The 21,986-nt window shown below is 39.8% G+C and overlaps 1 protein-coding gene across 1 annotated transcript; it reads right to left on the bottom strand.

Moving 5' to 3' along the window:
* Positions 1–70: 70 nt before the first annotated feature.
* On the bottom strand, positions 71–18,584 carry tgm1l1 (transglutaminase 1 like 1). Its single transcript, XM_088311947.1, has 14 exons — positions 18,503–18,584; positions 13,743–14,029; positions 13,460–13,651; positions 9,095–9,346; positions 8,005–8,123; positions 7,151–7,258; positions 6,788–6,965; positions 4,314–4,452; positions 3,304–3,496; positions 3,045–3,198; positions 2,596–2,880; positions 1,400–1,560; positions 1,184–1,320; positions 71–1,098 (listed from the first exon to the last, which is right to left on the bottom strand). The coding sequence occupies exons 2-14, from the start codon at positions 14,026–14,028 to the stop codon at positions 954–956; spliced, it is 2,349 nt and encodes a 782-aa protein (XP_088168073.1). The 5' UTR covers position 14,029; positions 18,503–18,584; the 3' UTR covers positions 71–953.
* Positions 18,585–21,986: the final 3,402 nt, after the last annotated feature.

Below are 21,986 nucleotides of genomic sequence, written 5' to 3'. Positions count from 1 at the left end.
ACTCCACTACTAGTAATACTTTGCAGGATTATGAGTGAAAAAAGACTCAATTAAACTTTTTAGTGTCCAGGTATAGTTTTATCATCATCTTAATGCATTACAAAAAATAAATACAAGGTATTGAAACAATTTGCTTCACATTTTAAAGTGAGTTTTGTGAGGTTAACTATACTGTAATGAAACAGGTGAGCAAAATAATGGTCAGTGTTTTCCATTCTCATGGGGCTACCTAATATTCCACTCATTAAACATGATACAGTAGTGTGCTTACTTCATTCGTTAGTGTAAAAGTGAACATACATATAGCAATGGAGGAGACAAAATACATAGGTAGAGACAATTGTTCCAACAATACAGTTTTATATTGTACTGTAGTAGACACGTTAATGAGACTTCTGCATTTTCCCCTTTTGAATATTATTTTGTGAAATTGACTAACAGGGGACTCATGTTTTTTATGCTATAAACCACCAGTGTAAGTGATTGATGTAATTAAAAAAAATGTAAACTGGGAAATTACAATGCACCCAAACCTAATAATACCTTTATGCAGAGGTCAAAGTCATTGTGAGGTTGACTTTGTCTGACAACACTATTGACATACTTATGTAAGTTACACACAGTACAAAATAAATTGTGAAACATGTTTGTTCAGTGATTTTTTTTTCAGTGCTAAAAATGTTTTTGACCTTCATAAAAAAATACTGATATGACAAAAATAACGTGTGCTATTAGCTATTAGCTTTCAATAACACTAACACTGTGGGGTGTTTTTAAAGCAAAAAAAATCTATAACTAAAAATGCCATTTCAAATTTCTTCATGTTTTTTAAACATTTTGCTGCAGAACAAAATGCAATTTTAGTTATATTTGAACAGAATACGTCATATGGACTTCATATCTTATAGGCGTCAGTGAAGAATATAACAAGAGGTGATGCAGCTCGCTGCCTCTCACTGTTCTAGAACAATGATGTCAGCCACTCCGTGCACTTGTGTCAGCTGTTTGCAGTCAAGGGATGCCACCAATTTCCTGGACCCTGGTTGGGTCGGGATGAAGTGTTCTGTCAGTGTCACGGTGGAGTGACCGCTGACATCACTAAGACATATGAGTGACAAGTCAACCATCGAGTAAAACAATCGATAACAGGAAGTATGTGTTTGAACTAGATAAGGAGGCCTACCCAACAAACACTTCGTGGCCTTTCTGCAGGCCCAGTCCTTCCACTCTGAAGATCACATCCTTCAGCATTCTTGGCAGTGGGTTAGTGAACGTGATCTTGGCGGCCATTTCCTTACCAACCACAGCTTTCCCCAAAGGCTGTCAAGCATACATTCAGAATTTATATAGATGTATGCAAAAAATCTGATTTGATGATGAAGTGAAGTAAAAAAGCCACCGTGATATTGAGATCAGGTGTCAGGAGCCTGAAGCACGTCTGGTTGGCTAACACTTGCTTGGTTTCATTGACTCTCCCGGACAATGTCAGCATCAGTGCTGCCTGATCCACTAGCTGGTTCTGGTATTGTTGATAGGGCAAAACCCACTCAATGGTCTTTTCTGCGTGAAGATATAGAGGAACGACTTAGAAAATGCTCACATTAATCTAACTAGATTATGTATGCATACATTTACAACCACACACATGCTTCCTTCAGCACTATTTATTGTTCTTGAAGATGTTGCCACTGCCAGGACTTGAACAATGGTCTTACCCGTCCCCTTCTAGGACCGCACATTTGTACAGGCATGTCCTTTTTCAGATATACACACTCAAACCGTGATCACGGTGACACTAATGTTATATCCTCTTGGCGACAGGTTCCTTTCGGGCTTTGGTGTGACATTCTCACTGTGGATTTGATAGTTTCAACAGTATAATATACTCACTGTGCAGTTTACCAGGTACTCTTGCACAATCGACCACACTAAATAAGTATTTAAATGTATATGTATTCTTAACTTTGTAAAGGATGGGTTTTGGATTGTAATTCTTTTTTGCACTTTAAAATCTTACATAATATCTATTTCAATGTTTATGATGACTGCTGAACCCCTGGAATTCATCCATCCATCCATCCTGTTCAGGATCACCGGGAGCTGGAGGCTGGAGCCTATCCCAATTGATTTTGGGCAAAAGGTGGACTACACCCTCAACTGATCACCAGTCAATCACAGTACAAGAATACATGCAAACACACTCACATTCACACCATCAGTGAATGGTAACTGAACCCACGCTGCCTAAACGGAAGTCATGTGAGTATAGACCAGGCGTCTTCAATCCTGTTCCTCAAGGGCTGGTGTCCTGCCCGTTTTCCATCTCGCCCTGCTACGACATGCCTGATTCAAATGATCTCGATCGTTATCTAGCTTCTGCAGATCTTGCTGATTATATTATCATTTGAATCAGCTGTGTTGCGGCAGGAAGATGGACACCTGCCCTCGAGGAACAGGTTTGAGTACCGCTGGTATGGCTGATTAGACAATGCTTTACATCTCTTGCGTGGGGAAAATCAAGCTGATATCTGAAAAAAATCAATGGATCAACAGCCCCCTATATGACTTTTGAGGGTCCATTTTGTGAAAACCAACCTTCATTGGGCAAAAGCTCCACTGGTAACTGCTCCTTCTTGATGGTGCCCTTCACAACGCCAGTGTAGTACATGACAGCCACCTGACTGTGTAGTGTAGTTCTACGGGGCTGAGAGCTCAGGTTCTTCACCACGATGCACAGATGGGCGTCGGCTCCCATCCTGGGCCCCTCCCCCGCCATCTTCACCTCCACACTCACGTCCTCTGCCATGGGTGTGGAGTAAACATCTGGCTTGCTGCCAAAACGACTGGCAGTCTCTACGGCGATACGCTCCTCCTCTGAACCTGGAAAAAAAGGCAAGAGAATGAGTCAAGGGATTATAGTGTGATATTGATATGGATCAATCAGGCGATTAAAATGAATAATGACACAGTGTAAGGCAATATTTACAACCGGACACCGCTACATGAGCATAGCATGATTAGAAAAATAAAACAGGCACCGGTACCTTCCTGATGTTTGTACAAATGAGTGATGTCAGCTCGATCGTCAGATCCAACTGCTTTTGTGCTAATAGAATGGCCAACAGCCTTCTTCTCACTGTGGATTTGGCTGAATGTACCATCGAGATTCCTTTGCCAGTAGATCTTGTCACTGTTGACCTAATAAAGGAGTAACAGTCCAACCATCAGAAATCAGGGTCGACTTGTCTTTTATAGAGCTGATGAGGTCTAAAGAAAGTGAGGACATAATGAAGACTGGCCCACCTCTGCAAAGACAAAAGGTGCGTCATGTTTGAGGTAGACTTGGCCAGAGCGGATGGCGGTGACAGAGGCGGGGCCACAGCGGAAGGTACCCTGGCTCGTCTCCTGGGGAGTGGAATCAACAGCTTGCCAGCCCCCGTGACCATGGGGCAAGTCTGACCTGGCCATCCAGCAATCATTCCATACATGGAAATTCCTACGTAACAAAAAGTTTGATAGAAATTTTATTCTGTGCTCTCGGATGCTTAACCTTTTGAGGGAGATGGCGTTAATGAGACTGAGCATGTGTCAATCACAGGGTGACTGTGAATGTGCGTTTTTGTTGGAAGTTGCATAAAACAAATAGACAGTTAGACACTTCCACCTACAATATCCATAACAACAGAAGTACAAAAATGATAAATTAAAAAATGCAATCTGTACTGTAGATAACTTTTAGCTTCCATTTGGGGCATGACCAACGAGGTCTTCAAGTGCCCTCTTCACAGATTCATGATCTCCCTTGCCAACTTTATATAATCTGCCCATGGAGGTCTGCTTGCCGTTCCTTTTAAATGTACTTTGTTTACCCCGACCTGCAGCAGGGCTCAAGAAAATCAGTCTTCTTCAGACATGTCAGGGACTCTCAGCGTGCAGTTGAAGGAAAGAGAGGAGTCAGCAAAAGAGGAAATTAACTCACTCGGGTTTGGCATGAGATTGGCAAATGCAAAGTTTGTTTATGCAGGTTAAACCGCAAGAGCTCCTCTTGCGGATGATATAACTTGTGAATTTCATACAGGCAAGATTATGTTGAGTTATCTCAGAAATGTTTAGGCTATTTTGCAACATGACCAGTTACCTTCTTCTTGAGAGATGATCATTTTCATGAACTCTACGAACAGATAATTGAGGTGCATGACAACTGCCTGCCTCAAGTACAAGAGAAGTATCCTTTTGCATATCTAAATATAAAATGGACTCTGGGGTGGAGCAGGCCATTTTGCCAAGCAGAAGCAGAATGTTACATAACATACCAGACAGAATCACTATTGAGGTAGTCGATTGGCTCCATATCCTCATCAAAATATACATCTGTAGTGAGGGACACGTCCGTGTCATGAGCGGACTGGAAGTTGGTCACGCTGCGTGCAGGTATGCCAAGACAACGGAGCACTGCAAGAACAAATAAAAAGACAGTGAGTGATCTAGTAGTTAACATGCCGAGAATTTAAGGGGTGGTTTCATATTTCAATTATGAGAGCAGTTTTCTCAGAATAATGTGTAAATTTCTACCAAGGTGATATTTGCATGATTGTAATGCACTTTAATATGCTGGTGAAATTAAAGTGACACATGTTGCTGTATGAGGGCCCAAAGTAGAAGGTATGCCAGGAATGTCAATGTGAAGTATTTGGGGGTGTAAATGAGTTATGGCTGTCAGTGCTTAGGTCAGCTGGCTATCATGTGCATGCACATGTACAGCAAGGTTTACACCCTGATTAAATGAAACAGGCCAAGCAGAGAGAACACTGTGATTGTTGAAATTCCTGAAGTTGATTATGTAGTAAAGTCACAAAATTCAGGAAAGTTGTAAACGCTAAATGGAAATTATATGGCGATGTAATTAGATGCGAAATGTTATGAACGTTTGTCAGAGTGAGAGTCATCAATACTACCACACATGGTGGCTCGATTTTCCGTTAATCACATCAATAAAAAAGAAAAAAAAGTCATTGAAGTGGTTGAAAACGTCGCAATATTATGCAACAAGGTCATTAAAAGTTGGCAACACTGCTGCAAGAATGAGGCAATGCAGAATCTAATTGTGGTCTTTGGTTCTTGCGAATCTAATTATGTGCCATATGCATGCAGATACAGCACACTAAGCTGCAGTACACTCAAATCAGATTTGGCTGAATCACTTGCAGTCCGGACATGGAGTCTGAATGCATCAAGCAGGGAGTCTTAGAGGCTCCAATAGTCTCCAGTAAAAGTTGAACAAGAACACTAAAATGGTCACTATAGAAATCACTTTTTGGGAAAATGTGTCACCAGGGTGGCAGGGTGACAAAATCACTGTTGTAAATTATGAGCCACTTGAAGATAATACTTAATGGTTTGAAATGTTGTCACATTTTATTGGTGTACACAAGCGGTTTCATCCCTAAATTCACAGCAAGTTAGTACATGACAGAGAACTTAAAATAAAAAAAGAAAAAAACATTAAATTATAATTATGTGTTTAATGGATTGTATTATGCTATTTCAAGCTCTTCGCAGTTTACAATAGCCATTTATTTTATACGATCATATATTACCTTTAGCACAATGGTGATCTAATTTCTTATGAAATATGGCTTTGGCAATTTTCTGGAAGCAAGCCGCCTGGTTTACTAAAATCCCACCTCTTCCGGTGTGGCTGCCACGCCCCTTTCATGGGATAATCCTAAAGCAAAGCTGCCCACGAAAAGGTAAATAAAAACAGAACTAGAACTTATTTGAACGTCAGTTGCTTATCTCACATTTTATTATAAATCAACAGCCTGAGGCAAAGCCTACACACTGAAGAACTCCTCCCTTGGTAGCATGTCAGCTCTCCCAAATCCTGACTGCTCTCGTGCCTCCATGTAACACAAGAAACTGAAGACGAATGATTTTGATTTTAATTTGAATCGCTAAACTTGAATAAGTGCATTGAAAAACTGAATCTCAACTGCAGAAATTGAATTTCCATTGTTTAATTTGAAAATCTGAATCTGAATTCATTTAAATTCCTCACTGAAAATTCAACTGTGTATATTTTACATTAAATTTTACAAATATAAATCAAATGTTCTCAATAAAAATTCAGTTTGAGTGATAAACATCAAGGTTCTTGAGGAAGAGCAATTGAATGCAAACCACCGATCTCCTATTTGTCCAGATGGATTCATATAAGATTGATTTCCCAGTGGTTTTCTTGAGTTTGGGCGGAGCTGTTGCTTAGAGAGCAGGAATGAGCAGGATTTCTCAGAGATGGGGGAATGGTGAAAAACAACACTTTGGGGATGTTTTTGGTGAACCATTAGCATTGTGACATGGCTAGAAAATTCTAAATGTTGATTTTGAATGATACAGGCACTTTAAACAAGCACATCTATAAGCTGGCGCATCCTAGAATAAATTTTGATGCGCTGTGTGGGTTACATGCACACCCAGCACACTTCCCACAAGTCTGTGGATGCAACATGTACTGCAACCATGATGCATTTCTCCAACACCTGCCTAGATATTTTCTAAACTATAGTTTAACACTTTTTGTACAATAGGACTATTATTTTAAGATTCCTTTGCTGGATTTCGCATGGAAATGTTTCTGGAATGTAACCAAAATCTATTGGGAAAGAAAACTGCCCCTTTGTAACTCTACTTGGTAAACAACAACTCTGGCAGCGCTGTAGTCAATCCTGTCCTCATCATTCATGAAATATGCCTTCACACTTTCCTTCCTATTTGCTCACACACTCACCTGATGTTGTGACTCCTGAGAAGACCCAACATTGCCCATACGAGACAGGCATTCCATTGGAGGCGTGGTACTTTCGCAGAATCTCAACACTGCTGCTCCATGCAGCAGGAGCCACTCCATCAGAGTAATTCCCAGACCAATTTCCAATTAGAACCCCATAATCGTCTTGGGCATTTATCTGGAGAAAATATATCAAATTCATATACTCCCATAAATACCCATATACACTTCAAGTGTCCCATGCTGATCGGCATGGAACACAGTGAGAGCTCAGAGATTTCCAATGATAGTTGTGAAAGTTTGCCTACAAAATAAAACAATATTTACAATATTTCCACTATAAATGCATGTCAAATCACTTACCATGGCTGATATGACCCTGACAACATTAACAGGATCCCCTCGACCAGATGGAGGCATGCCGCTCTTCTCCAGAACGAACAAACATGCTTCTAAGATTCCCTCTTGAAACTGCAGCAAAGGGACATATCGAATATTTTTTTGTCATATTTTATATTGATATTTAAATCATTGGTGAAACGCCAATAGAATCTTTCACACTGATGACGGCAGTGTGTTGATAAACACAGAGTGAAAAATACAATCAATACCTTTTGCATCCTATGCAAGTTTTTAAATCTGTGAAAGTGTTACATGTCAAGAATTGTCTTTTGCTTTCTTTCTTGTTTTTTTTTGTTCGATAAAAATGGTCTGTTCAGTTTTCAAATATATGTCAATGTAAATCAATACCACTGCAACTACATTGGCTGAGGCTGACATCGCTAAACATTCAAGATGGAGCATTATTATCTTTATCAATTTTTTGATGGATTAGGTACATGTGTGGCTTTTGCCAGCCAGTCACAGGGCAGACATAGACACTGTCACTGAGGGGGAACTGATCCCACGCTGCCCACATACAAGTCAGGCAAACCACGACACCAGCAGTGACTAGTCGCTAAAACACGTTGAAGATAATTAATTCATCTAAACCATGAAGCTCAACCCATCCATGAAAGCAATATTTCCTTCTCTTGGAGTTCAACCCACCCAATCTACCCCTTCCACCAAAAATGTGTGCCACTGACACAAACAAGATGAGAATGGTACAAAACAGACAGGATCGTTGTCGTTACTATTTTCACATGATTTGCCCGTTTGGAAAAAAAGAAAAACAAACAGTGATTAGGATTTTGCACTATCCAGCGGGTACCCACTTGACCAAAATTCCACGTGCGAGCTCCAATTTGCTTCTCGGTTCCATAATAAATTCTTCCAGTGTCATTCAACACGTACTCCTTCCTCTCCTCTTCATCATCCAGGAATACTGTGTCCTCTGAAAGAGACCACCGTTTAAATTAGTTACAGCATTTCTTTGAGCATTGTGATTATAAATCCTCGTAATCACTGATGATGATGATGATGTTTATCGTAATAATAATAATAATAATAATAATTATTATTATTATTATTATTAGTAGTAGTAGTAGTTATTGTTTTTTCTCATCCACATTAGTTTGTCCTTGGGTTTAAGTTAGTTTTTACTTCCTCCCTTTCCGTGAAAGAGGCCCAACAACCCTGGTCTATTCACCTCTTGAGTGACTAAATCACGAAAGAATGTGATCTTTTTTTCACCGAAAATGGGAGAATTTCAAATAGGGCTAGGAAATGGTTCACAAACACGGGCCCCAGTGTTGCTGGGACAGAGTTGGGTGTCGGTTCTGCACATGTGGCATTTTTTTTTTTTATATCCCATCTCTATCTTTTCTTGTTACTACAATGGGCAGGAAACACAGCAAAGATAGGCAAGCATACACAGTAAAATAAAGATGTTTATGGGAAAAAGTGGAAGGAAGAGCTTTCAGTCATGAGGGACAGCTAAGAGAAAGAGGGGAAGTTGTGTGATTGTGGGAGGGGGGGGGTGTTGAGGAGGGTGAGGGGTGGAGTAAAGCAAGAGTCTACTCTTCAAATCTTGCAAGAGAACTTTATCTGGCAGCTGTGATTCTTGCTGTTCACTCCTTATTGAATATCTCAGTTGGAGGAGAATCACACAGAGGATTGGGAGGAGGGCAGGGCTGTGAGGTGAAAGTTTGTGTGAAGGTCAATTCAGCAGATGTGCCAGAATTGGGTGGAGGAGGTTTATTAAAGAAAGAGGAAATACAGTTCAGTAGGGTAGAGGACAGGTTGTCACCGGCTGTAGAACTGGGTGCACTTGCATGGCGGTGTTTTCGAAACTCTTCCAGTCAGACAAGGGAACAAAATGAAAACAATTGTTCCCCTCTTACCACAAAACGTTTGCCATCTTACCTGCACACCAGGGGTTGAAAAGCATGATGATGTTCTTGCTGGAGGTGTAAGTATTTGCAGTTTCATTTTTCAGGGGGCTAGTTGTGACCGTCAGACCATAAAGACCAATCACAGCATTGGCTGTGGAGTTGACAGATAACGTAACCTTGCTTTTATTCTGTTCTTCAATCTTAGCACCCCATCGTTTACTGTCCAAGGTATCAACCAGTGGGATGATCACATGGGTGCCTTTGGACACCAGTGGTAATGGACCTATGAGTAAAAACAAAAACAAAAAAAAGTTAAAACAGATTTCTAAAATCATTACAACATCAATGATGAATTGCAGTTGCTCAGGTTTTCAGCAATTATACACAGAAAAATACAGTTAAAACAAATAGTGATTGACAAGTTTATATGCTAAGGTGTCTTATTTCATATTTTTTTCTTCTTTCTCCCCAAGATTGCAAGGGACTGGTAAAACAAACATCAGTAGTTCCATAGAAATTACAAATGTAATGTATTTGATTTAGAGTTTATCTGGAGGTCATCCAATTTTCGACATAAATTCAGCTTGAGATTTTTATCTACTTTTCTGAACTCTTGGAAAGAATTTCATTTTCAGTCGGAAATTGAATTCCACAGAATGCACATTTTTCATGGCTTTCCATAAATTACTTAACATGAAAATAATAGTTTTGAATTATTATATAATTATGTGTTATATAATAATAATCTAAATTGGATTGAATAAAATATTAATGATTATATTTACTCTTTTGTACAGAACATTTAAAAATCAAATGTGTAGGGTTTAAAATAAGAATTACACAACATTATAATAATGTGTTATTTTCTTCCGGCTAACGCGGGAACTCTTGATTTACCGAGACAACAGTAGCAGTCCAAATCACTACCTTGCAAAGACATGCCGGACACAGAGTAAACTTGCTCAAACCACAGTAGCTCTTTGTACTCCATTAGTGGGTGAGTAAACACAATTTCTAGGTTGAAAATTCCACTGAAACACGATTCGCAAGTGCAATGCAAGCCATTATGGATTACAAGAAGACTTGCCTCTAAAAAGATAACATTTTGTTATATCATCACTCATGTCGTGAATGGCAATCAATAAATAGCACTTTTGTTAGATATGATCCTTTCTTCAAAGTTATTTGCTCTGTGATACGCTACTGGACTACTTTACTTGTTATTTGGTAATGTGAAAATGGAATTGATCAAGATTCCATTGTTCTTCATCTGATTCCACACAAGAGCCAAACACCCTTCCTCTCACAACGCTGAACATTACTGACAAGAAAAATCAATACGAACAAGTCTCCTTTATTCATATTGCTTCATCTTTGTCCAAAAAATCTTTACTTCAGTTTCACCCAGATAATGAGTTGAGAAACTACAGCGTGGCAAAGTCCTTTCTCAGCAGATGAGACAGTGAAAGTTACTCTAATGAGGCTTTGTTCAAAACTGCACAGCAGAGATGGGTGTGAATTTTCTCATGTTTCTCTTGTGATGCAATAGATGTTATTTCAGAGGGTAGAGCTGATCATTGTAGGATAGCAGAGGGAGGAGTCTGCTATCCTGAGGTCTGGAAACGGTTAAGACTCTGGGTGGGATCCAAACGAAGTGATGTCACCATGGCTGTTAAAACCCGTTTTATTATTTAGCTTTCGATTCAACGTGAGACTATTGCTGTTCTGTTTTTATTCTGGCATCTTTTGTAAATGTGTTTTAATTTATGTTCTGATTACCTGCTAATTTATATGACGGCATATGGTAAGCGCTTTGTTACAGCTCCATCTGTTGTGAAATGCGCTATATAAATAAAATCGTATTGTGTTGTATTGTTTATACTTCTAGTGCTTCCCTTTTGTTTTGGCAGCCACTGACTTGTTTGGTGTAAAATTATACATTGTAGAAGCTGTGTCAGATTTACATTGTTGGCTATTTGATATTTCAAACGAATGTTTTTGGCAAACGAGCTTTCACTTGTACAGCGCTTTTTCACCACCATGGCGCTTCATACTGACTCCTCATACGCGTACTGATTACACAGCATCGGGAGCAACTAGGAGTTAAGTATCATGCTCAAGGACACTTCAACATGGTCACAGGGATGGGGATTGAGCCCACGACCTCTCGGATGTGAGATGATCACTTTATCACTGAGCCATGATTATGTCACATTTTTTTTCATAATATCCAATGTAGAATATTTAATTTGATACTCTAAGACCACCACACATGCAACCTCTTTGTTTGCAGCATATTTGCAGAATGTAAACGAGAGGGGGAAAAATGCCCCAGTCGTGGCATCATCGCTTCAACGGTAGGTGAACCACGCCTTTCATCCAACATTGGTGAACTCTTATCTCACAAATGGACATATTTACTCATTGCGAGATCCAAATCTATTAATTCAACCAGAATCCACAAATTTAACTGTGTTGCACGACAGATACTATAAATAAGGAGCAGAAAAAAATATTTGAAAATAATTCACATTTTTGAGAAAATACCGAAAGTGAGTGCTCAGTGACCTTTAACAGGGTACTTGGAGATGAATAGTGGAAATGCAAGTATGGAGAGGCAGTGAAGTATGTTTGAATAGTACAGGAGAACAGTTGTACTGTGATGACTTGCGATGTCGGTGTGAGTTTAAGGTGGATGTGGGAATGCATCAGGGATCAGCTCTGAGTCCCTTCTATTTTGCAATAGTGATGAATACGCTAACAAACAAGGTTTGACTAGAAACCTCACGGACGTGATGTTCGCAGATAACATGATCATACCATAACATTATCATGATCTCCAGTGAAAATATGGAGCAGATTGAGGAACATTTATAAATGAGGCATGCGCTGGAAAGAATAAGACTGAGGATTCGATTAAGTTAGAACATATGTCCATGAATGAGGGGAGTGCAGAGGGAATATTGAGGCTACAGGGAGATATAGTGAAGGTGGAGGACTTTAAATTCTTAGGGCTCAATTTTCATGTTCAGCACAAGTCTGGCGCATGGTGTGGCATAAATATGCGCATTGGCAGGTGTATTTTGACATTTTCGCAGATGCACACAGTTAGAAATGGGTGGTTTGCTCCGATGTAGGCGTTAACACAGCCGATTTGCGCCGCGGATAAATTGTACAATTTAGCTCATTTATGTATAAAATCCGTTTGTGAGAGGCGCGTCCCTTGAAATGGTGGAAGCACAAACTTATTTTCTGGAGTCCATGTGGGAGCAAGTATGCAAAGTATGTTTATAAGGAACTGCTAGGCAACTTCCATGGACAGTTCATATCAAGTTGTCCTGGGTGATCACAAATCATCGCGGCAAAGTGTGTCCTTGCACAGTGCCTTCCACTCTGATTGTTTCGGTTTGTGTGTGACCTACTTTGCTGTGCTTCAGCCTTGGGGGGAGATTTTAAAAGTATTGTAAAAATGATAATAATAATAAAGCTGTTGTAATATTTATGAATGAAATACAGTGACATCCACCACACATGCCCACGTAGCTCAGAATCTGTCTGCCTGCAACATGATGAGAGTCACCAAAACAATGCCTTAAAACTTACACCTGATTCAAACATGTGTAAAGTTTAGTCTACCTTCAGACACAAAATTCCCAGCTGGGGTCGTGTAAAAGTAAGTGCCGTCTGTTTGCCGGAAAACCGCAGAGTTGTCTGCCAAATCCTCAAACTCTCTTTAGGAGTGACCAGATTGGATGTAATTAAAAATAAGCGCATCAGAAGGACATCCAAGGTTAGAGGATTTGGAAAGAAAGTTAAAGCGATCAGACGTCGATGATTTGTACTTTATAGTGCAGGGATCCTCAATGCTGTTCCTCGTGGGCTGATGTTGTGCTTGTTTTCCATCTCTCCCTGCTGCAACACACCTGATTCAAATGATCAGGATGGTTACGAAGATCTTCAGAAGTTAGATAACCATCCTGATCATTTGAATCAGGTGTGTTGCAGCAGGGAGCGATGGAAAAGAAGCAAAACACCAGCCCTCGAGGAACAGGATTGAAGACCCCTGCTTTAGAGAGTGTATTGGTAGAAGGATGACGAGAATGGAGTTGCCATGTAACAGAGAAAGCGTAATAATAACAAGAGAAAGTTGATGAACAGAGGGGAAGACACGAGGATGCGGAATAAAGGCATAGATGGAAAAGGATGATGTAATGTGGTGTTTATAACAAAATACAATAATAATATAAGACCTCACCTAGCCTATAACTATGTTGGAATATGCATTTTAGAGGCGATGAATGCCGCGCATGCGATATTGTTCGTATGATTAGTACTAGTTGTAGTACATAGGTGTTGCCGTGGAGATTGTTAGAGAGCTCACACTGTTGACTCATACCTGTTCTGAGCTCAAGATGCAGCTTGTCAGTGTCTGAACTAAACGGCCTGTTGAGCTCTAGCTCTATTTGGAACGTCTGTCCTCTGCGGATGACCAGCTCTTCTGTGTGGTACAGGTCAGTGTGGTGTTCCCGTCTGTTCGTTCCCGTTTTGGAGCTCAACAGGTCAACAGAGCACACAGACAACTTCATGACTGCGGAAGAAGGGTGGAAAAGAAATGAACCGGTTGACCATTATTGCAATTTTACCATCCATCACAGACCCCAAAGGTTAAGGTACATTACCTTGCATTTCCTTTGCGTCTCCATTTTCTGGCTTTGTCCCATCAATTTCTGGAATCGGGGCGGGAGGGCTTACCAGTTCCACTTTATCCGTGACATCATAGGTGGTGTTATTCTGGCATTGACAGCAGCATGGACACATTTTCCTAAACCAGCGGCGGCAAGCACTGTCCTCTGTTTTTTTTTCCCCTTCCATGTGAATGGACAACTCCACCCTGGTGGGCGGGGCTGCACCAGGAAAGCGCCCCACATCAGATGTGCGTCTTACTATCAGCCTCTCACCCGGCATCCTTTAAAGAACATCATGATAATTTATTTATCAAGCCAGATAATAATCAGAATATAAGTCCTGTAGAACCCATACAACAAAAAGTGAAATATGAGCAGATCAAACATATTGCTCCTGTTTTCCCAGAAATTTTCTGTAATTTCATTACGCATTGTCAATAAAATATTGTAACACTCACGGGGCAGTTGAACATTCTGGCAACTTTATTACACGTAAGCAAACGGATAGGCTTATAGTCGCTTCCTCACACAATGCCGATGTCAGCAAGTCAATAGTCACCACAATATGTACGGTCACGGTGTTGCATCAAAACCCAAAACTATCACGCATCATCAACTGAAAAGCATACTGGCAAGCTATAAAACAACGAAAACACGAATAAAAGAAATACAATTAACACAAAACATGTTTCTCACATGCCATTCCTATCACAAATATTGCAAAGCATGCTGGGAGTGTTTCAGCCTCCCGACGACGCTACATTATAAATTTCAAAATATCACATTGGGCCCAATTTTAATTTTGGTGCAGCTGCAAGCCCCGTCTACCGTGTTTGGGGTCGTGTTCTTCTCTCCCGGCAGTCCAATGCATGGAGCTGCCTAGCCATGCCTAGCCACCTAACAATTTAGTCACTGAAAGTACACTGTGTTTGGTGTAAAAACAGGCACATCTCCATTTTGGCATGCATCTATCTTAGAGTGGTGTTGAATTTGGTGGACAGGGTGCACCTCACTGGGCGTGCTTACCGTGCAGCATTTGAAAATTTGGTTCCAAAAAGTAGACTAAATTTTATACTCAGTAAAACCAGGTTTAAAGAGTGACGCAGGTGAAGTAACGCAAATTTGGTGAATTTAATGGAGGCACAGGCAGACCAATTCTGATTCCATTCATAAATATGACCACATAATACGCCTAATTCCACCTGTGCAAAGTCGAGCAACTTACCAAAAGGAAGAAAACTCCACCCATGCACACAGTTAGACAGCGCTTTGTGCTTGACTTGTGCTGGGTACGAAAATAGGGCCCCGTTATCTTTGAGTTAACAAACTATACTTCACATTTTCAGAGCCAGAGAAGAAAAACAACCCAATTTTTCCTTTGTGCCATTATGTTGAAGTCCACATTATCCACTCACATTAACATATGAATAGACTCCATCTTATCCTCGCAAATCAACAATCTTTCTCCTTTGCTTCCACAATCATAACATTCCTCAGTTCCACAACCTGAGCCTTTTGGGATCGATCCAAGCAAGTTGGGCGCATGTATGTACAGTAACTATTTTAGAAACAGCTAGATTGCCCAATATGCATGTGTAAATATGCCTCGTTAGTGTAGATGCACACATCAAAAGACATTTCTCACAGTGTGACGTCCCCACCACTTTGCGAAGAACCAAAGTACAAAGCACAATTTGTTCATTTGTTACAGATAGGTCTGCCTGTCTTTCTTTTTTACTCTCAGCAGTAACACAGGGTCAGAAATATAAAAAAAAAAGTGAAAAGACATTGTGTTTAGTTGCTTACGAAAACAAAGGTCAAAAGGAGGGATGGCATTTTCAAATAGTTCTTTCATGTACTTTATCACATCTTAATTTTCTTTCATCTCATCATGAAAGCTATGCTGGCCTCCATGCACAACAATAAATCGAGATTAGTAAAAATGTTAAAGCACCAGTGGAGTCTGTTGGCTCCAGTAAAACACCCATTAAGAGTAACGGGCAGAAATAACACCCAAGGAAAATTGCAACAGTTTTATGTAAACAATTGAGTGTTTGGTTTATGACATCATTATTCTAGTTTTTACTACAATTGAATTTTCACTAAAACATTCCCCACACACCCTTCTAGTTATTCCGCATTTCAAACTTTAAAATCTCCCATTAAAGTTGCCATAGTTTACAACGGTCACTGTTCCAGGGTTACAACCCGAATCCTAGTCAATAGCTTTATGCTAATTAAGGGACATGCACACTCGCAATTTTCCAAGCGACGGCCTATACCTCAAAGACCTACAGAATAAAATCCTTTCAAATCATATTCATTTCTTTCATTGATGAAATTCTTTTGGCTTTGGGAAGAAGATACAGAACAGTCCCTAAAAATGTTGAAATACTGTATGTAAGCGTTCCAAAATATTTTGCACATGTGATAGTTGTGAAGCAGTGATTGTGCAAACACATTTCTGCAAGGAATGGGAAAAAAAAATGCTTTTTTGCATTCCTCCTTGGGTGACCTGAGAGAAGGTTCACAAATATTCATGTACACGAGTTAATGTCCTGTTAGTTGTTAAATATTAGCAGTTGCATCAAACTGGTTCAAGACTGTGGTGTTGTGGAAAGTCAGTGATGGTGAAGTTATGCACCCCAGTTCAAAGGGCAGAGAACAGCTGCGCACAAGATAGGGTGTGGTTTCTGCAGTCACAGCCACCCTTCAAGATATGTTCAAGTGCACAAAGTGCGTAGCTGCTTTGTGTGTGGACGCTCTCCCACTCACATTCTGTGCATGTGTGTGGGGGAAATCAGTCACTTTTAACGGTGACTTCCTGAGTTCATCGCTTGATCAGATGACATTTAGCTCAAATGGTTGTGGCCAAATCCAGCAAATATTTGGCATAAACATTCATAAACATTGTGATAGAGACAATGGGGTTTGCCAACTGTGTGGACAGTATTGCAATTTGATATCCAGTCATAACTGCAGCCATCCTCGATGACCTTGCTGGCTTCCGTGCTTGTCATTTATTTTTAGCTAAACATAATAATACATTATTCTTAATTGTTAAACAATTGTAACCTAACGATTTAGAGTAACACCTGCGCCGTGGAATGGGTTCTTGGAGCCGACCCCTGATTGTTTGTGAAATTTATATCTACACCCCTCCACCCATAGCAGGGCCGTTCAGTGGAAGGATTTACAAATCAAAATATTGATTCAAAGAAGTTGTGATCCCTGTTTAAAGATTTTGGAATAAAATCAATTGGGTTCGACCAGATCTCTACTCTGTACCAGCCGCAAAGTTTAGAATGATTCTATCATCAAATTGTCACTCCACCAGGTGCATCTTCAAGACACTCTGCCAAGCTTGGCAGGGATCAGTCTGTCAGATTGGCAAAGATCTATGCATGTGCAAAGCCTTGTGCTGATACAAATATCAGGGTCTGCCGACATTTGTGCCACAGCGCAGATGCTCCAGCTACCAAAATTGAGCCCTCAGAGTATGCACCTACTGCTTTCCTCACGGCAAAAACTTTCCTTTTAACACCCCTGTCCTCCCTATATGAAATTTGCGAAAAGATACTTTGGTAAGTCATGCGATTCTGTGAGATGTACTGCAGTAAATATAAACTTATTCCATTCAGTGATGTGTTCTGCCCTTACTCTTTTGTTTTTAATGTACAAAACATTGCATGCAAGCGCGTGGACAATATAAAATTTAGGTGTTCAGTTCTTAGTTAAAATGGTCGCATGTCATCTTATGAGCATACTTGAAAGAAAGTATTTTGATAAAAATGGATATCAACATTATCCCATTACAGTAAAAATGACACCATGAATGACATGTTTGACTAGTCATTGTCTTTCTTTTGGCTTGGGAGTAATTTGAGGGATCACGGCATAAACCTTGTGAGACCCCAAAACATGGAATTAGGACCAACCTCTGAAAGCATAAAATGTGATTAATTAGCGTGAAATTAATTTGTGTTTCTCAGCTCATCAATGTAATGCGAGTCAGTTGTTCCTTCACGTTGTTTGCATGAGGCCCCTCCATCTCTTCCCAGCGAGTTTATGTTGGCATGGCACCACAACTGGAATGCCAACTGGCCCCTGAGATAAGCGCCTACAACTCAAGTTCTTTTTTTGTTGTCCCTAAACGGCAAGAGCTACACACAGGCCTTGTATGTGTATTCATGTTGTTCTCTTTGTTCATCTAACAAATCCCGAACCCCCTCCCACCATAAAAAAATAAAAATAAACAAAAGATAAAATGCCAGTCGCAGAGTGAGGTTCCGCATCCGTCTTATTCAGGCAAGTCATGTGCAGCCTATTAGGTACCATGCAAAAGGTCAGCTGCCCACATATTAAACTTAACAGTAATCATCTGACAAATTATAACAACCCAACCAGCGTCATCTGATTTTTGTAGGATGTGAAGGCCTCTTATTTGTCAACTAATAGGTGAGGAGAGCTAATTACATTCATTTAGCTTGTGATCACAAAAGGTTCAGCTTCACACTCATTTCTTTACATACAATCTACAACAGGATGGCTCTTTCCTTATTTGCCTGAACCTTATGCAGAAGTACTAAAGCTGTCCATTTCTCTCTGTGCCTTTTCTCAAGGGGAACCCCACTGTCAACGTGCAAGGGTCAAAAGGCTTCCCTCTCTTTTATGGGAAAGGAAACTCTTATTTACAGTTCTCATCAAGCCATGAAAAAGATCAGTGAAGGAAAAAGAAAAAAAAAAAGTCTTACTTTCTCTGTGAAGAGTCTGCTTCGTATCCTCACAAGAACTTTTAGGAACTTTTCTCTCTACTACTACTTGCTGAGACAACTAAATGTGACAATCCAGGAATGTACTGCATGGGGTTTTAAACTCTCACACACCCACTCGAACAGACTCCGCCCCTCTACATGCGGCTGAGGTTTCTTTCACTCTCACCATGATGTTCCGTTTCAGCACTCAGCACTATTTGGGTATTGTGTAAAGCAGAGCACGTAGTTTGCGTGAGTGTGAACTACTAACAACTACTATAATGTTGCCATGTACAGTATATATAGAGTGTGTTCCCTCACTTTTCATGGGTGACATGTTCCAAAAAGAAACTGAAAAGAAAAAAAAAACATACTTTAAAACCAATGCTGTGGACCAAATGAAAAAGAGCAGCGTAGCAGTTACATTTGGTATGCCATCAATCATAATGGTGTCAGAGGTCATTCACAAGCGAATGAGTTGTCATTTTCTCAGAATGGGATAGTCGGTTCTTGTGTTTATGCTGAGAGCAATAAAACATACAGTAGCATCGCAGTAATGGTAGGGTTACAGAGGAAGGAAGGGAAAGTTTTGACTTTAAAAATAAAACACAAATTAACAAGTTTATGGATGATTTACAAATTCCTTTACGGCTCTTTGTTGCTGATAATGAAACTAAAACGCTTCAAAAGTCACACTACAGTGTAAAAGGGTCATGTATTCTTGCTTCTTAGATATATTTTAACACTAGGCAAAGCTCTACTTAATGGTTTTAGTTCTGCATTAGTTTTTTTCTTGCTGTAACAAGTCAGCATTTCTCGAATAAAAGTGGAGCCTCATGCACTATGAAAAAAAAAGCATGTAGAGTTTTATAGATCTCTCTGAACCAACAACAGTGTGATGAATGACAGGGTCAACATTCACATCTACCGGAGAGCAGGGTACGTGAGTGGAAACATAACGTGAGTTGTGAATCGGGCTCCCTGGGCATCTCAGGGCAATAGAGGAGAATGGGTTGTGGCTGGCGCTGTTTGAGAGAAACAAGGGAAACTCCTTGAGATGAACGCGTTGTGAATCAAACTGTCCTTGGCGTTGCGTTATCTCTGGGTATTGGTATGCTCGGTCACTCGCCAAATAATAACCACGTTTGCTTGAACACCTCCCTCCACACTCAAATTGTAAATTCACATCGACTTAATCCACTTAACCAAATACTGCACCTAAGTATGGTGACCACTGCACCATAGTCCTGTGAAAACATGATATGAAATCCAATATTTTAAAGAGAAGTCTGGGATATTAATTCGTACTGTATTTCCGTTTATTCCTACTTGCACTTCAAAATATGATAAAACTGTGGTTTCAAAATCATTGTGGTTTTGGCATGAGTAGGTCACATACTTTTATATTTGTCAACAATCCGTCACTCCCATTACTGGCAGGAGAAGATGATGTCGACCTGCTGTGGGCCATGATTCATTTGATTCATAACAGAGTGACATCAAGAGCTCGGTGTGATTTTCAGTGGAGTGATGAAACGTGTCTGTGTGCGTTTGTGCAACCCCTCCAGGAATCGTGATCATTTGCATTGCTCATTCAGTTTTCAGTGCGTTGCTGATTCATGCAGTGTGGTTGCCGTGGAGATGAAAACAAAACAGGAGCTCAATGCATACACTTTCAGTTATGCCACCCTGTCTACTCCCGATTGGCCTCACTTTGTTCCTTGCCTTTTTTTTTAGTTAAAGACAAATCAAGCAATTTAAGGCAAAAATTAAATAATCATGATTCAATGGCAAATTGCACATCTTCAGTGTTATCCACCAAGTGGGAAATCACAAGTACCGTCACATAGAAAAGGAATGAGGATAGATTTGGTCAAGGACGCTGCCCACTGCTGCTCACGTTTATCCACAAACCACATTGGTTATTCTTCTATTCTTTTGATAACTTCATACAGTCTTTAATCACATCGTTATAGACAAAATCCCATAAATTCTGAATAGTATGCAGCACACTTTTATTTTCAATGCATTACCATACAAATGGAAGTGCCATAACATTTATTTGGTCAACATTTTTGTATCCCCAAGTAACTTTACCGAGGAAAAAGGGATCCTTTAGTTAGGTTTTACCTGTTTGGTTCCCCTATGAAGTTAATTACAGTCTGCCAGAACAGTTATCCTCTCTGTTTGCCTGGAAAAGAGGATAACTGTTAAAAATTCACTACACTTCACATTCACTCATATGTTGACAATAACCATTTCTTTGTAAAACTTTTTTTTTATACATCAAGAGCAAATGCGCATTCATAATGTTTTAAGTTGCAGTGAATAATTCACCGAATGAAATACAGTACCGACAAGTGCAAGCATTTATTTATTTTTTCCAAACTTTGTTCATGAAAATACTAATAAAAAAACATGCATATACTTTGGCTGAAACAATCACTATTAGTAATGGAGCACCGTCTTAGAATGCCCGCTTTGTTTAGCGATGTGTAGTTTATAGCTGTTTGATCCATTGAATGCAAATGAGTTGTTCAGATGTCCAACTGTGTGATTGGTCGTTGAACGCATCTCGAGTCCAGTACAGAACGCAAGTGACCGTATAATATATATATATATATATATATATATATATATATATATATATATATATATATATATATATATATATATATATATATATATATATATATATATATATATATATATATATATATATATATATATATATATATATATATAGTGGATTTTTAAAGCTAATATTTGCAATTGGTTTGGTATGGCTCATTGGTAGAGAAGTCGTTTCACAACCATGAGGTTGTGGGATCAATCCCTGGCCACTGTGACCACGTCGAGGTATCCTTGAGGAAGACACTGAACCCACAGTTGCTCCTGATGGTTTGTCATCAGCAGGTGAAGCACTTTAACAGCATTAATTGGTGGAAATGCGCTACACAAGTGAAAGACCATTGACCATTTAATTCTTACAATAGTTGTACTTCCTCTTTCCATCATGGAAATTCTCACATTGCTTGATGCTATCTGAAAATGACAAAGTGTCATCATGTCATCACCTCCGACTCATTCAACCACATACGCAAACACAGACTGTATCCAGGGATATGACATTTTTCACAGGACAAATAATGATGATGTCTGCTAGCCGTTCTTGGGCGCTTCCCATACTTGATGTTGTCTTTGTTTCATGTCATAAACTTAAGTTGGTCCACATGAAAACTCTAAACATATTTCACCGTCATTTCTTAAACAGGGAAAAGAAAGATGTAGCTTTGCTGTCTAACTTTATGAACTCGGATCATAAGACTATGGTTTCAAGTCTACATCTTTGACATACAAATCTGTGATTCATCAATGTGTTTGTACATTAATTTGTGCGTCATTAACTTAATACTGTTATGGTGTCAAGCAGGGGCGTCCAAGAAGGTGGGGCCAACACGGCAGTGGCCCCAACTGATCCAAG

This window comes from Idiotropiscis lumnitzeri, chromosome 12, assembly GCF_059441095.1.
Source record: "Idiotropiscis lumnitzeri isolate Australia: NSW breed Sydney's pygmy pipehorse chromosome 12, RoL_Ilum_1.0, whole genome shotgun sequence".
Taxonomy (NCBI): Eukaryota; Metazoa; Chordata; class Actinopteri; order Syngnathiformes; family Syngnathidae; genus Idiotropiscis; species Idiotropiscis lumnitzeri.
The sequence above is the reverse complement of the archived record's forward strand: the minus strand, read 5'-3'. Positions and strand labels throughout refer to the sequence as shown.

Excerpts from the sequence above, each read along its gene's own strand:
- tgm1l1 (XM_088311947.1), bottom strand. The coding sequence starts at position 14,028 with ATGCCGGGTGAGAGGCTGATAGTAAGACGCACATCTGATGTGGGGCGC. Across the intron at positions 3,497-4,313 it reads CTCAATAGTGATTCTGTCTG|GAATTTCCATGTATGGAATG; the intron begins GTATGTTATGTA and ends TTTGTTACGTAG. Across the intron at positions 2,881-3,044 it reads TTTGTACAAACATCAGGAAG|GTTCAGAGGAGGAGCGTATC; the intron begins GTACCGGTGCCT and ends CTTTTTTTCCAG.